The sequence below is a fragment of the Notechis scutatus genome, chromosome 2, assembly GCF_049901735.1.
Source record: "Notechis scutatus isolate UNSWTSFEM ecotype Mainland chromosome 2, rNotScu1.2, whole genome shotgun sequence".
Classification (NCBI taxonomy): Eukaryota; Metazoa; Chordata; class Lepidosauria; order Squamata; family Elapidae; genus Notechis; species Notechis scutatus.
The window spans coordinates 22,069,299-22,085,800 of record NC_142010.1 but is presented as its reverse complement, the minus strand read 5'-3'; the positions used below and the strand labels follow the sequence as shown (position 1 = coordinate 22,085,800).

General features: G+C 36.9%; 1 protein-coding gene across 1 annotated transcript in view; it reads left to right on the top strand.

Moving 5' to 3' along the window:
* Positions 1-16,502, top strand: part of PRKAR2A (protein kinase cAMP-dependent type II regulatory subunit alpha) — an 88,664-nt gene that overhangs the window by 44,393 nt on the left and 27,769 nt on the right. Inside the window, exons 3-4 of the mRNA XM_026682660.2 lie at positions 11,239-11,291; positions 11,670-11,753. Coding sequence (XP_026538445.1) covers positions 11,239-11,291; positions 11,670-11,753 — 137 coding nt within the window. The remainder of the gene's footprint in view (positions 1-11,238; positions 11,292-11,669; positions 11,754-16,502) is intronic.

The following is a 16,502-nucleotide window of genomic DNA, read 5'->3' as shown; positions in this document are numbered from 1 at the left end:
GGCTCCACCAGCAGCGGCCTAGCTTTAGGTGGCTCCAAACAGCCCGCTCCAAGCAGCCAGCCCGCCCGCCGGGCGGAACCTTCTCGCTCCTCGGCTGGAAGATGCTCCTGCCTGCAAACTCACCTTCGGAGAGGTCGCACTGGGACTCACCTTCGGAGAGGTCGCACTCGAAGGTGATTTCGAACTCCCAGCCGAGGCCTTTGCAAAGTTCTTCTTTTCTTTCCTACCCCAAGAGCGCTCTGCACTGTTTTGCAGCTTTGGGGGCTACGCGGCACAGGGCAATACGCCACGCCCAGCGATTTTTTTTCAGGGGCGGGCCGGATTGGACAGACCAACGGGCCGGATGTGGCCCGTGGGCCGTAGTTTGCCCACCCCTGCTCTAAGCTATAAAAGTTATTTGCTACTGTTTCTTCTAAATTATTTCCATTTTTGTCAATGGAAATAATGTCAAAGAAACAGTGGTGGATAATATTTATCACGTTGAGTAATCCTGCATGGAATTGTCCTGCGACAAGTTGGCTGCAGCGTTTTGGCCACAGTGAGATGGCTGTGTTGACTTGTCCCATTCCATTCTGGCTTGTCCTCCGAGCATGCCTTTTCCCATTATATCTTATGGAGCTTTGTTGCTAAACGAAGGTGCTTGTTGTGATTGGGTAATAGAGGCTATTCAATCATATTAAGTATCTGAGTCAACTCCCACTTCCAAAGGCTCACTAAGTGTTTGGCTAAATTGCCTGCCAAATCATCTAGATTCTAGAAAATCCCTAAATGTCCTGTGTAATTCACCTGAATCCATAAAATGCTCTGAACAGACCATTTTAACTGAACCCCTTCCCCCTTTCTCCAAAAGTCATAAAAATGATGAATTTCATCTGGACCAAGAAATGTTCTAACTGTGTGCATTAGGTTAAATTCAGCATTTTTAATATATTGTGATCAGCTTTTAATCATATACCACCTATTTCAGACAAAATATCCATCTCTGTTCATTGGTCCAAAGATTACCTGAATAAATCAATAAACTCCTGAGGCTTTCCAAACCAGAGCATGTAATTTAAAAACGCTCAACATTAAATACCAGCAAGAGTCCAGGGGCTCCTAAAGAAGTCCTATGATTGATTGTATGTGAGCAGGCTCACCTGCTTTAGTCCCAGCCTGAAACTCAGAGCACCTGGTCATAGATATCAGACCTTTAAAAATCAGGCAAGGCAAATTTGAAGTTAAGGCTGCCAAGTGATCCAAAATTCAGAATATTAAATTTAAAAAAATTGCAAACTGTACTTAATCCTTTAAACCAGGGGTCCTCAAACTTGGCAACTTTAAGACTTGAGAACTTCAATTCCCAGAATTCCTCAGGCTAGCTATACTGGCTGGAGAATTCTGGGAGTTGAAGTCCACAAGTCTTAAAGTTGCCAAGTTTGGAGACCTCTGCTTTAAGCTGCAGACTCTCTTTCCAAAACTGTATTTCTGAAACTTGGTGACAATCATTAATGATTTTTCACTGAGAAACTAAATAAACTTAATATGTTATCTCTTGAATAAGCACAGGAAACTTGAAAGAAAAAACATATCATCTCAAGGAAGAAAGGACTAAAAATTTCAATCCTTTCCAGGTCAATGACATTTTATCACTCTTCTGCTTGGTACAGCTCTTGGTCCTCTTCTTTAGAGTGTGGATTTATATCCTGCCTTTATTTTGTACAGTTGACATACCGGTACATAATGCTCTTGCCTCTTATTTTCTCCACAATAACTCTGGTGGGTTGGGCAGAAAGAAAATGATTGGCCCAAAATCATCAGCTTGTTTTCATGCCTAAAGAAAGATCATGTGCTTCCACTTTCTAATCCAGGCACTTTAAGCCCTACATCAAAGTGGTTCTCATTTACAGTATTTAAATACCATACTAAGGGTTTTTCTAGATGGCAAAAATAAAAGCATAAAGCTAGGTTTATTTTAGCTCTTAATCTATTTCCACTAGTGAAAATCATTGACTTTTTTCTTTTTTAACTAAATGATGTTGATATTTGTTTATTGTTTAAGAAAGTAATGTGTAAATGCATTTCAATAGTAGAACATTCACTTGACAAGTCTTAAGTGTAGAGATGGAAATATTAATGCAGTTTTCAAAACTTTGAATACATAATATATTTATGCTATGAGTGGTAGGCTTTTTTTTTACTATCTTTTAAAAATTGCTAAGTAAATTATGCTTGGTAGACTGACCAAACAAATGTACTTTCTCTAGCCATATTCCATGTAGTGCTTGAAACAAAGTTGGGCATAATAGATGGAAGCAACAGTTAACAAATGTTCATTTATGGTTTTAGGTAGCCTTTCCAGCTCAAAAAATATGGGTAGTATTCAAAAGACTTTCAAAATTATGGAAACATCCTATTCACAAGCAGCACAGCTTCTTGCATCCCAGACATCAGTTTCAAACTCAAAATGGAGTGTTGCAAATTTAAAGTGATCTAAATTTGATACACTTTACACAAATCAGTTTTCTTCTCCAAAATGTGTAAAGTGTAAGGCAATAGGGAGAGACATTACTACCTTTATTTCCACACTCAGGTAAATGGTATTTCTGTTACTTCTCTGACTGCATCCTTTTTTAGGCTTTTTACACAACATATTTAAACAACATTTTAGAATATGTTGCTAGAAATATGTTGATGAATCCTGTAATTTACCAATCTGCATTAATATTCAAGGTTTTTTTTACTGATTATTAGCAGTTTGTCTTCACTGGTTTTGCTTCTCAGATTTAGCGTTCTCTAGGATAGAAGGTATTGAAGGAAAAACTAACTGAAAAGGCTGAAATATATTTGTTTCATTAGGAATCTGACTTAGGTTACTAATCCAAATGATTTAAAGTGTTAATTTAATACTTTCACAGTATATTTTTGTTGCTTAAATATTTCTTTCTGATTGTGTTTGGAAAATAATAATTATACAGCCAGGAAAACATTTTGAAAGCTGGATAGGAAAACCTAAAAAAATATAACAGAGAAGTTAAAAGTAAAACACCATTAACACTTAATTAGTTCTGGCTTGAATTTAATACTCTACAGAATTCATTGAAATAATAAAATGTTCATAGACCTTGGAAGTATTTGTAATAAAACTATATGAAAGCTTGATTTCATGAAAGTATTAAAGATCTCGTGGGATTAAAAAAAATATTATATGCCTTCAAATTGGTTTTGGCTCTTAGTGATATATCAGGACCTGTCCCCACCCTGGCCATCCAGGTTTTCTGATAGTATGCCCTTTGACATTGTAATTGAGTCTGTCCGGTTTACTGCTGGCCGTCCTCTTTTTCCTTTCCCAGCATTATAGACTTCTCAAAGGAACTGGATGTTCATATAATGTATTCAAAATAGGATAATTTGAGTCTGGCCATTTGTGCCTTGAAATAAACTCTAGATGGATTTTTTTCTATGTTCTATTTGTTTATTTTCTTGGCTATTCATGCGTTCTCTCAAGAGCCTTCTCCAGCCTCAAAAACATCAATATTCTTTCTATCCTGTTTCTTTTTTCACTTTAGTACAGGGAAACCATTATCTGCACAATTACGTTTGTAGGTATAGACACATCCTGGCATGTGAATATCCTTTTCAAAGCCTTCATTGCTATCTTATTAAGTGCTAGTCTATGGTATATTTCTTGGGTGTTTTCTCCTTTATCAACAGGAAAGGAACAAGCAGTCAAGAAATACACCACACCAATCCTAATTGTATTTCCCAAGAAATACAAAGGCACCAATCCTAATAGGCAGAAGCTATTTACCACTTTAGTATCTTCATTTTCAGTTCTAAAGCGGGTTATATATTAAAATGCTGAGTAGCATTATATGTGAAAAACTTTATACAGTGTATCTTCATGTAGCTGTAATAATGAAATAAACATATGAAATACAATAAAGCCATGACATAACATTATGCCATGTCAACAGTTGTATTGAACTAGCACACTTTTGTTACATTTTATGTACTTCATAAATCAGTTTTTGAGTATTGTGTAATAAGAAACAAGAACAAAGCTAATGCTAATTTAACATGCTTCCACACTGTTTTGCTAATCAATAGAATTTTTAAAAAAATGAAAATGAAATTGTATTATGGGATGATTCTTAAAAGTAATCCTGTGAGGGTAAAAAGAAGAAAAAGAGGTGATGGGGCATGGAGATCTCCAGAAGTTAAATTCCTTTATAAGTCCTGCTGCAGTTTTGCCACCTACTTTATCTACTCCCTTCCTTACTAGTTCTTCTTTTTGCCAATGTTGGTCAGTTTTAGGAATGCATATTATTTATTTTATTTAAATTTATTGGGCAGCTAACTCCAGTAAAATGAAATTATAAAATTATATCAAGTAAAGTCACAATGGAGAATATTCTCTATTTTTTCTTCAAATTTGTGAAAGGAACAAGTGGATATCAGAATAATAACACACTTTAAATTAATTTCCCCAAGTCTAGGAATTACTTTGCTGAATATTTTTTTAAGCTTATTAGTTTTAATGTGTTCAAGAACTTTGTTTATTTTTTCATAATTATTTTTTAACTTGTGAAAATTTGAATTTAAAAAATGATAATGCAAATTCTGTAATAGAATAAAAATAATAAAGTGTTAAAGTTTAAACAGTATGTATATTTTTATTATGGATTAAATCTATCAACTTTAATTAGGCATATATTTAGAAGATCAAAACATAGATATCTCCTATTAAAATTTAAAAAATATTTTTAAAAGCTTTATTTCAAAAAAGTTCGCAACTCTTTTAATGTTCTTATTCCTCCAGTCTGCTATTAATATATAACTTTTGATTGTTGCTATGAATGTTGTTCTCAATATTCTGAAAATGTTTTTATGGTCCACTCTATTATGTATGAACATGATATCTAAAATCATGTTAAAGTCTGCTATTATAACATATCTGCCATATAGTTCCCCGCTCATCTATTTTTGTGTTTATTGAGAAGTTGCTAGCTTTTAGCATCATTGATTTTTTAAAAATATGTTTGGGTCTACTTTGACCTTATTGGAATTTTTAAAAATAAAAATGTTCTGTGACTCCCACAGTGTTTGAATGGTTTCCTACTCAGAGAAGACATGAAGTTTAAGATGGAATGGAAAAATCATACTGGGAGGATTAGAGGGAACAGCCTAAAAAATGCCTACTGTGCTTTAATTGACGTGTTGAGAATTCTACTTTTCATAAAATAAAAATATACAACCTTTCTATAACAGTAACTCCCCACGTCATGCCAGCTCAGATATTTTAGAAGGGGATTGTGTTTGCCTTGGCTAAATCTGGAATATAGGGAGCAGCTCATAAACATGGCTTAATATGTGGTGTTTTACACAGGAAAATGGCTTGAGCAATGCTCTTTCATTAATAAAATATCAAAAACCTGGATAGCTTCAGTTTTAGCTAGCATCAGGTTGTCTTGTGATTATTTCAGCAATACCTGCCCACTAGCTCAGAGCTGTCATTGTACATCATATTTTAAAAATAAAGATGTAAGAAAATTCACACCTGTGTGCTTTTAACACTGATTTGATTTAGCATGGTGTAATTGTTAGGAAAAAATCTAAATCCTAGTGCCACTTTTTAATAAAGGCATGTCACTTCTAATTATTTTTCTACTCTTACTCAAAGCAACAAGTGTAAACTTATTTATACATGAAAAAAAATATGGATGCCTTTAATGTATTTTATTTTAGAATCTCTTCAAATTACTGTAAATGTTTTCTAACTTTTTCAAACTTGTTGCATAATGAAATGGCGAAAATAAAAAGGAAGAGAAATCATTTCATTACCCCAAACTGTCTCTTGTGAGTGTTGATAGAATAACAGAAAGGGTAAAACTTGTTTTCTTTGCAGAAACACCACATCCACTATTTTACAGATCAGGGATTCCAATGTTTGATTTTTGTTTTAAACAACAGGTTCTGCAATCTGAACAAAATTTAAAACTCCTGTTCCACACAATAGCCCTTCAGTTATTTGAAGACCATGTCTCCCTGCAGTCTTCTCTTCTCCAACTATTTCTCATCCATTTTTTCCCCCTCATCATCTTGATTGTTCTCCTTTGGACATGCTGTACTCAGTACTCAGGCCAATTTAGAGGCATCTTACACTTTCCTCAATCAAGGATTTTTGGGCAGTATTTCATTTATTTGTCTCCAGAACATAGGAAAAATCTACAATGAATTCTGTATAACAAAATTATAACTACAAATACAGGGTGAAGCAGGGATTGATAACTCCTGGATTTGTCCTGAAGTATTTTCTCCACAATAGACAGTATGAAGAACAGAGTGGACCTGTCCAAAGAGAAGTGGATCATTTTTTGTAGGGTGGGGATGGGCTTGCTGAGGTCCTTTGTCTAAACCCAGACATTACTTTACCTACTACCGTGTTTCTCCAACAATACGGCCTCCACCAATAGGAAGACCCAGCATGTTTTCTAGGCATAAAATCAAATTAAGCCCCTCCCCCAAATTTAGGCCTAGTTTAAAACATGCAAAATAGGGGGAAGGGTGGGGGACTTGCCATTTGGAGTGCCGTTGGAGCTGCTGCCGCCGTTTGGATCTGCCTCTTCCGTTTGGATCTGCCTCTGCCGTTTGGAGTGCGCCGTCACGTTTGGAGCTGCCGCTTCCGCGTTTGGAGCTGCCGCCGTGTTTGGAGTGGCGGTGGTGCTCCAAACAGCGGCAGTGCTCCAAACGCGAGCGGCAGCTCCAAACGTGACGGCGGCACTCCAAACGGCAGAGGCAGATCCAAACGGCAGAGGCAGATCCAAACGGCGGCAGCAGCTCCAACGGCACTCCAAGCGGCGGTGGCGGCTCCAAACGGCAGAGGCAGATCCAAGCGGTGGCAGCAGCTCCAACGGCACTCCAAACGGCAGCGGAATGGGCAGAAGGGAAAGCAACAGCGGCAGGTGCCAAAGGTCTTGGGTCTGCAGCAAAGGTGTTTGGTGGGAGTAGGGAGCTCTCTGCGCTTCGCCATGATCGCCCGTTAGGAGCGGCTAGTGGCGAGGCTGCCGCGGGGCGCTCTAGATGAGGATGAAAGGGGGAAATTAAGTTACCCCGAAAAGACGGCCCTAGCCGTTTTTCGAGCTCAAAAAAATAAGGCCCGGCCTTATTATGTGAGAAACACGGTAGAATGGATCAAAAATTGGATTTTGCTTTCACACAAAATGTGGTTCTCCACCTTTGTGTAATGGTGATGCATGCCATATCAATTTGTAATAAATATTTTGATCTAGAACCTATTTATGATCAGCCATAATGGATTATTCGACTGTGTTAATATTTTAACATGGTTTCCTAATTAAATTTTGTCTTTAGTTTCTGTTTTACAAAGTTATAATCACATTTTTCTTTAAAGGTGGTTTTAAGATTTTTCTCTCTGCTTTTGTTTTTTGTTCTTTAAATTTGTGAATGATTTTAGGTTGAGTGGAAGATAACTGCATTGGTGGCTTTTGTTATGTGTTGCTGCATTCATCAGATTGGGAGAAGCTGAAATCTAGGCGTTATTAGACTGTGTTACTCTGAAGTTTCATTAGACTGAAATCACATACAAGAGAATAAATTTTGCTGAATTCAATAAGGTTTAATTCTGCTTGAACGTATATGGATTCTATTATCTACATAAGGAAATGAAAGGTAGAATTGGATTAGGCTTTCCTAGTGCTGTGTAGGCTTCATCATTACATCTAGATTGTATGTGGCAAGGAGGGTTCTTTTTTCTGAAAAATTCAAACTCAAACCTAGTTTTGACCAAACAGATTTCCCGATAGAAAAGAAACAAATATTTTCATGTTCTAGGTCAGAGGTGTCAAACTGGATTTCTTTGAGGGCCGAATCAGCATTGTAATGGTTGGCGGGTGACGGGATGGACGCCTCCTGCAACACCCTGCCGGCCCAAATGGGGCACGGGGGGCAGTGTGCGGTCCCCCCACACCCCATTTTTGGCCTGGATGGCCTCTTGCAGCATTTCGCCAGCCAAAACGGGGTGCGGAGGGCCCGGTCCTTTGCAAAATACCCTAGGTTTTGTATCTTTCCTGGAAGCTTACATTAAAAAGTTTTTTAAAAAAATATAAAATGCTTACAGAAAATACAGTAATAATAACAACAGTATTAAGATTCTGGGTGATCTTGAAAAAGCTAAATAATCAGGAGACTTGAACAGGAGATCCCAGAAAACTGAGAAATTGACAAAAATACATCTTGGAAAACATACATTAACAAACCTTTCTGTGTTATCAAGAAAGCTATATAGCTAGTATCTATGAATTCATCAGGAATTGAGTCGAGTCAGTGTCACATATACCATTATTAAAGGCTAGCAAAACCACTTTAAAACCAACAATTATTGATGACACTCAGCATAGCAACCATTTTATGAAGCTGTTCATGATATGCTTTCAAAATTCCAGATGAGCTTGCTGATCAAATTTGCAGGCTCCTATTGAGGAAGCAAATTGAATAGTTTAACATTTTCTGATCCATGTATTTCCCCTTTTTTGCATTTTTGTTATTGTAAACTGTACAGTAAATGTAAATTTTATACCCTTGTCCAAAGTCCAAGATGATATTTATTGATGTATGTAAAATATTCCTCTGCTTTTCTTTGGCAAAGTTTCAAGAGCTGATAATGGAAGCACATAATTATTAACTTGTATTTTGTTCAGATAATCTTTCAGCATAATCTTGGTATGCAGCTTCTTTGCCTTTTTAAATACAGTGCTCAAAAAAATAAAGGGAACACTTAAATAACACAATGTAACTCCAAGTCAATCACACTTCTGTGAAATCAAACTGTCCACTTAGGTAGCAACACTGATGGACAATCCATTTCACATGCTGTTGTGCAAATGGAATAGATGACAGTTGAAAAGCATAGGCAGTTAGCAAGACATCCCCAATAAAGGCGTGGTTCTGCAGGTGGTGACCACAGACCAGTTCTCAGTTCCTATGCTTTCTGGCTGATGGTTTGGTCACTTTTGAATGCTGCCGGTGCTTTTACTCTAGTGGTAGCATGAGACGGAGTCTACAACCCACACAAGTGGCTCAGGTAGTGCAGCTCATCCAGGATGGCACATCAATGTGAGCTGTGGCAAGAAGGTTTGCTGTGTCTATCAGCGTAGTGTCCAGAGCATGGAGGTGCAACCAGGAGACAGGCCAGTACATCAGGAGAGGTGGAGGAGGCCCTAGAAGGGCAACAACCCAGCATCAGGACTGCTACCTCCACCTTTGTGCAAGGAGGGACAGGAGGAGCACTGCCAGAGCCCTGCAAAATGACCTCCAGCGGGCCACAAATGTGCATGTGGCTGCTCAAACGGTCAGAAACAGACTCCATGAGGGTGGTATGAGGGCCTGACGTCCACAGGTGGGGGTTGTGCTTACAGCCCAACACCGTGCAGGACGTTTGGCATTTACCAGAGAACACCAAGATTGGCAAATTCGCCACTGGCGCCCTGTGCTCTTCACAGATGAAAGCAGATTCACACTGAGCACATGTGACAGGCGTGACAGGGTCTGGAGACGCCGTGGAGAACGTTCTGCTGCCTGCAACATCCTCCAGCATGACCGGTTTGGCAATGGGTCAGTAATGGTGTGGGGTGGCATTTCTTTAGGGGGCCTCACAGCCCTCCATGTACTCGCCAGAGGTAGCCTGACTGCCATTAGGTACCGAGATGAGATCCTCAGACCCCATGTGAGACCATATGCTGGTGCGGTTGGCCCTGGGTTCTTCCTAATGCAAGATAGTGCTAGACCTCATGTGGCTGGAGTGTGTCAGCAGTTCCTGCAAGACGAAGGCATTGATGCTATGGACTGGCCCACCCGTTCCTCAGACCTGAATCCAATGGAGCACATCTGGGACATCATGTCTCGCTCCATCCACCAACCCCACATTGCACCACAGACTGTCCAGGAGTTGGGAGATGCTTTAGTCCAGGTGTGGGAGGAGATCCCTCAGGAGACCATCCGCCACCTCATCAGGAGCATGCCCAGGCGTTGTAGGGAGGTCATATAGGCACGTGGAGGCCACACACACTACTGAGCCTCATTTTGACTTGTTTTAAGGACATTACATCAAAGTTGGATCACCCTGAAGTATTTTTTTCCACTTTAATTTTGAGTGTAACTCCAAATCCAGACTTCCATGGGTTGCTAAATTTGATTTCCATTGATAGTTTTTGTGTGATTTTGTTGTCAGCACATTCAACTATGTAATGAACAAAGTATTTAATAAGAATATTTCATTCATTCAGATCTAGGATGTCTTATTTTTGTGTTCCCTTTATTTTTTTGAGCAGTGTATATATTAAGCTTCTGAAATTTTGAACATAAATGTTTGATTCCATTATAGGCTATGGATAGTTCTTGACTTCCAACAATTCATTTAGTGACTGTTCAAAGTTACAGTGGCATTGAAAAAATGACTTATGACAATTTTTCATAAATATGACCGCTGCAGCAACCCTATGGTCACATGATCAAAATTTGGGTGCTTGACAATTGGTTCATATTTATGATAGCTGCAGTATCCCGACCTTTTGCAGCCTTCAGACAAGCAAAATCAATGGGGAAACCAGATTCTTAGCAACCATTTTACTAGCTTAACAATTGCAATGATTCACTTAGCAACGATGGAAAGAAGGGCTGTAAAGTGGAGCAAAACGCATTTGACAAATGTCTCACTTAGCAACAGAAATTTTGGGCTCAGTTGTTGTAAGTTGAGGAATACTGTATACTGAACTATTTTTCTTCCTAAATAGTGACTCAAAAATGTACAGGGAAAATTATTGATGCGATGCTTATTTGCTTGGTGCAAACATAGACATCCCTATTTGTTAAAAAAGAAAATTATTTTCTTAGTGTACAACTTTTATATGTGAGATGGGTTTTTGCTATTTTTCCCTTTAACACAGATAGGCAATACAAGTCTCACAAGCAATCCTGTTCCTTACGCCTTTTTTCATATCTTGATATAGAATGGTGCAACTAAGAGAACCACTGTATTGCCTTTATTTTGGTTACCTCATTGGAATGAATCCTGAATAATAGTTAACCAAGTGTCTTAATCATTAAAGTGTTAAATCTTTTACACTATATTTTATGTTATTTGGGAACTTAAAGATGGCACTGATTAATATATCCATGCAGACTTCTTGCCTCCATATGCATGACAGTCCTGTTAAAAATAATAAATATTTATTTTTCAAGTCTGTGCAGAAGCCTTCAACCCAGATGAAGAGGATGAAGATACAGAGCCAAGGGTAAGCCAGATTGAACACGCTATATTGTTTGCTGATGCAAAAAAACCATTTATTGTATCCTATTTCTTGCTGTGATGAAGTAACAGCACTTGTTCTTTATTATGACTTTTGAGTGAATACAGAAGGATTCTCAAAAATGTTCCTGAAGGCTTTTCAACTGGGTATTATTAATTAGTAAAATAGCTGGAGTCAGATCTTTCCTTTTTTACTTCTCAGGCCTTCTTTATTGAAGGAATGTGAAAACTGTTCCCTATTACAATTAAACATTTTCAAAATGTTCTCCCTAAATATCTTCAGAATTATAACCTCAAATACATTTAGCCTAAAATGTACTGATGTCTAGATGTTTAAACCACTTTGTGGTTTTTCTTTTTTTAGGTAGTTCATCCAAAAACAGATGAGCAGAGGTGCAGATTGCAGGAAGCCTGTAAAGATATTCTCATCTTCAAAAACCTAGATCAGGTAATTAGTTTGACCTATATATATTGTTTTAATTTGACCTTTCAACTTGAAGATTCAAAACCTAAAATATATAGGTTCAGGAGCATCTTGATTTATTACATGTGTGGCTATAGCAATGTGGATGAAATTAAGGTACTTAATTATTTCAAAATATTCCTATTTTAGAATATTTAATTGGTAACAATCAGTACAAAAAAGGAAAAGGATTTAATATTTAATATATCAGTCAGATGTACATTAAATACCAGATTTGTAAAGAATTTTAACTTATTTAGAAAGGAGTTACTGATTTGACTAAACTTTCTTGTTCACAGTTGCCTAGATCCAGGAATCTGACTTGTTTCTCTTCAGCAAGCCAGAATTATTAATTAGTTTATTCTTAGTGTCTATAATTTATAATTAGGATATTCAGATGATTTCATTTTAAGAATGTGATAAGGGGCATTTATTATCTCACTACCTAATTCTAGGGTAGGCAGCTATTTCATGGGCTTAGCCATTATTGTTGGGGCTAACCTCCCGCAAGTGGTTGATAACTCTGTATATCTTGACTTAAGACTTTCAATATCAGAGAGGGTAGGAACTTTTTAGCTGAAGTGTTTTTTTAACCTATCTATATTGTAATATTGAGCAGTGCTTACAGCTGTTGACAGTTTTTTCTTTCACAAATTAAAGTATTAATGAGCTTTAGAATAAATAACTTTATTACCTTATACTAAATTCCCTTCTATACAATCATTTTTAAAGGCATGGGTAATATAAGAAAAATAAATAGAATAAAAATTCAGAAATATTTAAATGAGCATCCAGTCATGAAAATGTTGCCCATCACTTTACTCCCCCAATTTTTTTATTTTGCAAAAACTGAAATGGTATCTACGGGGGATATTGCTAATGAAGATTATGTATTTGCCTTTGCTAAAAGATGATCGGAACATTTTTATTCTCTTTTGTTGCCATGTTCTACTATTTGACAGTAATTAGCAAATATGAATACAAATTTTCTAAAACTTTTGGTCTTCAGGTTTCTTAACAATGTCTGTGCCACATGTTGCCTAGTTACAATTTGCATTCTTTTATTAAAGATTCAGAAGGACTGCATGAACACTGGTAAACCTACTATGATAAAACTCAGTTGATAGGATTTGAATAAGTGAGAGCTGTTTTCCCTCTGAATGCCAGCTTGCCAAATTACTATAGTCCTTAATCTTTCAAAACCTCCACCTGCTTCTCTTAAAAGATGCTGCCAAATTTATTTCATGGTTCTTAGACAGCTCTCACTTAATCCCTTCTGTTTTTAACATGTTCTGCAGCATTTTAGGTTTTAATAATTCAAAAGATAATAATGGTAAAATCTAGTAACATACAGGACAGTGTTTGTAAAGATCAGTATGAATGAAAAACATAATCTTGGATAGACTACAAATAAAAAGTGTATCAATTTAACATGTAAAAATTTATTTAAATACCACTTGTAGCAAGAAATAATGTATTAGGTAAATTGGGTAACAGAAAAGACATAGCAAGCAAGTCCAAGAAACAAAAACTACTTGGATTTTTTTGGAAAAATCTTTGTTGCTAGTAGGTTAATATAACAGTCTTGAAAACCAAAGTACTCCTTCGCAAAAATTAAGGCAAAATTATTCTAACTCTCTAACCTGAACTCAAGAACTCCATCACAGTTTTCTAATCCACAATATTGTAAAATGTTTGCACTATTAAATAAAAACAATCTTTTAATAAGGCTTATCCTACCTTAATTTTCTGCATCCCACATTTCCCTTTGCTATTAAGAGCTATTTCACTTGTGCTGAAATTCTATCACCAACAGTAGAGTGGAACTTCCTTGATAGGAATGCTTATTATGGTTTTAATTCCCTCTTTAGCCTTATGCTACATTTCAGAGAATAGGGAATATTTAAACATGGGAATAATACATTTTAGGTTCAGAATAAAGCTATGCTGATTTTACCTGAGGTGATATGTTAATAAAAACCACCATCCAGGTGTTGGTGTTGTTTTTTTGCCCTTTTCCAGTGTATTTAAATTGGACAGAGCTCTCTATAAAAAAGCAAGGTATGCCCATTTTTTTCAGTCCATAAGGATGTTCTAAAATTTATGCTGGTTTACTAGTCATGATCACCCCATTGCTGTATCAACTGGCTGCCTGTAGAAAATGAAACACTGGTTTTAACGTATGTACATCCGCCCACTCACCCACCCACCCACCCACCCACCCATATCTATCTATCTATCTATCTATCTATCTATCTATCTATCTATCTATCTATCTATCTATCTATCTATCAAATTTATTACCGTCCATCTCATATCCATTCAACAACTCTTGGTAGCAATAATCATAGAACACACTGGATAAAATCATTAACAAATGCAAAATTTAGCTTGTAAGCAGTGATAGGTGTTACATATTTTACATGCAAATGATGCATAATGCCTTTTTGGAATAACATTTAAAACACAAAATAAAATAATATCTGCTTTTTGTTGACAAATATTCAGTGCTTACTACCACTGAGATATTTTCCTCCTGAATTTTGAACTTATAATGTAATGACTCCTTCAAGTGTCCTCTAAGGAATTTATATGGGTATATTTTTTTTAACAAAGGTAGAATAAATATCTGCTCATTTATCTTGTGGATTATCTAAATAACCTTTTCAGTAATTCAAGCAGTAATTTTTAGTGAAAATTGACTTTCTTGAAGCAATGTTTTACCTTAAATATATTCAGTGGAGATTTATACACCCCAAACCTTAAAATTTAAAATTTAAACAGTAATTTATTCTGGCGTGTTTTTTTTAAAATCACCCAACAACTTCAGTTAATTGAAAAAAAAAACCTTCCCTCTCTTACTAAGGAAAACATTTTGTTGCAAGATAAGAATAGGGCATTGACATTTCTATAATCCTTAATATACGGGTTGAAATTTTTCTCTTATTTTAAGGAATAGGATAAGAAGCTTTCGCTTGTCTTTTGATTCTACTAAAGTATTTTCAAAATCTTCAAAGGGAGTATCTGCCAAAGAAAGTAGTTAAAAAACCCAATCATCCTGTTTTAAAACCTACATTTAGATTGATAATATCTGCTGCCATAAAATACTAATTTGCTACCCTTTAGACTGTCATCATTCTTATTTGACTTAACTCTTAGGGAAAATTAAATGCATTCATATTCTTCTAAGCTGCCTGTCATACGAGCAAGCCACTCACTGAAGGATAACTCCATTTATTAAAAGGTTACAAAGGAGACCCACAGAATGTTACCTTCCTCTAAGGCTAAAGGACATATAGCCCCTAATGTTTTGGCACAAGTGGTGAAATTTTACTCTGAAGCCATAGAAAAATGTAAGTGTTTTACAGATAAAACATACCAGCAGGCAAAATTTTATGTTTCATCCATTTCTGTAACGTATGCCATAAAGTTATTTCTTTCCTCCAATTTTCTCTTAACTGATTTTTAAATGTACTAACCAAGGATTGTAAAGTATCAAATAAAGTAGATAGGTGTTATAGATCAGATTTTACAGGGTGAGTTAACTAAATTAGTTCCACAGGTTTTATGGATGGTATGTCAGTAATTTTTATGTTATTTTAAACCTAGCTGTTTGTTTATCTATATGTACATGGATATTTTGTTGTATTGGTTGCTAACTGTAATAACATTTATTCTCAGAGAACTAAATGCTGATGTGCAAATTTAAAGATTTTTGTATGCTGAGTTCTTGAAATTCTGGTAAAAGTAAAAACAATCATACATTCTGTTGGTTTCTTCCAAGCTTGCTGCCACATGCATTTCTGAGAAGTAATAGTCTTTGCAGACTTCGATGCACCAAGATATAACTGTCCCAAAGGTGCTTTTCCAAGAGGCAACTGGACTTCCTAGTTTTTTTTTAAGCATCCAAGAAGTTTCTTCGGCTCTTCTTAAGTTTTACTGTTGTGATATTTGAACTGATTAGAAAGTTTTGTAGTAGAAGATCAGGAAGATTAGGAAGTTCTGCCCTCAAAAGGCAGAATCAATGGATCGCAGGTCTTTTTCTGCTGTCAATGTTCTATGTTTCTGTGCAGAGATTATCTTGTAGTGTCTCAAAAAATAGATTTGGGGAAGATCTGAGGGAAAGAATCTACATCTTTTCTCTTGTGGAATTTGAATCATTTGGCCTGAACTTTCCCCTTCCCTCCTTCAAGAGATGGTGCTTCCTGCCTTTTCATGGTGTAACTGCACTTTCTCAGGCAGGCACTTTTTCTTTGGTGCATAGAATGGTGCTTCCTACTCATGTTGATCAACTAGAAAACAATTTCATAGGTATGTCCCCTACAGCAATAGCACTTAGGCTTATATACAGATTTATCGGCGTATAACACGCACTTTTTCCCCCTGAAAATAGGGGCAAATGATGTATGCGTGTTATACGCCGATATAATGTTAAGAAGCCTTCGGTGAATGCTGCTGGGATCGGGATCAAGGACACAAATGAAAGAAGGGGAGGGAGGAAGCAACGAAGCCTGTCCTTCTCTCTGGGTCAGCTCTCTCAGTTGCTCTCTCGCTCCTCCACCAGCACAGGAAGAAACTGCTTCAAAGAAGCGGGGGGCTTTTCCTGTCGCCTCTCCCCACCCCCACCCCGTCCGCCCGCCCGCCCGCCCGCAGTGCTCCGTTCTGCCTGCCTGCCTGCCTTCGTTAATGGTTGAATCGAACAGCTTCGGCTGAGTAAAAGAGGCGAATAGTTAT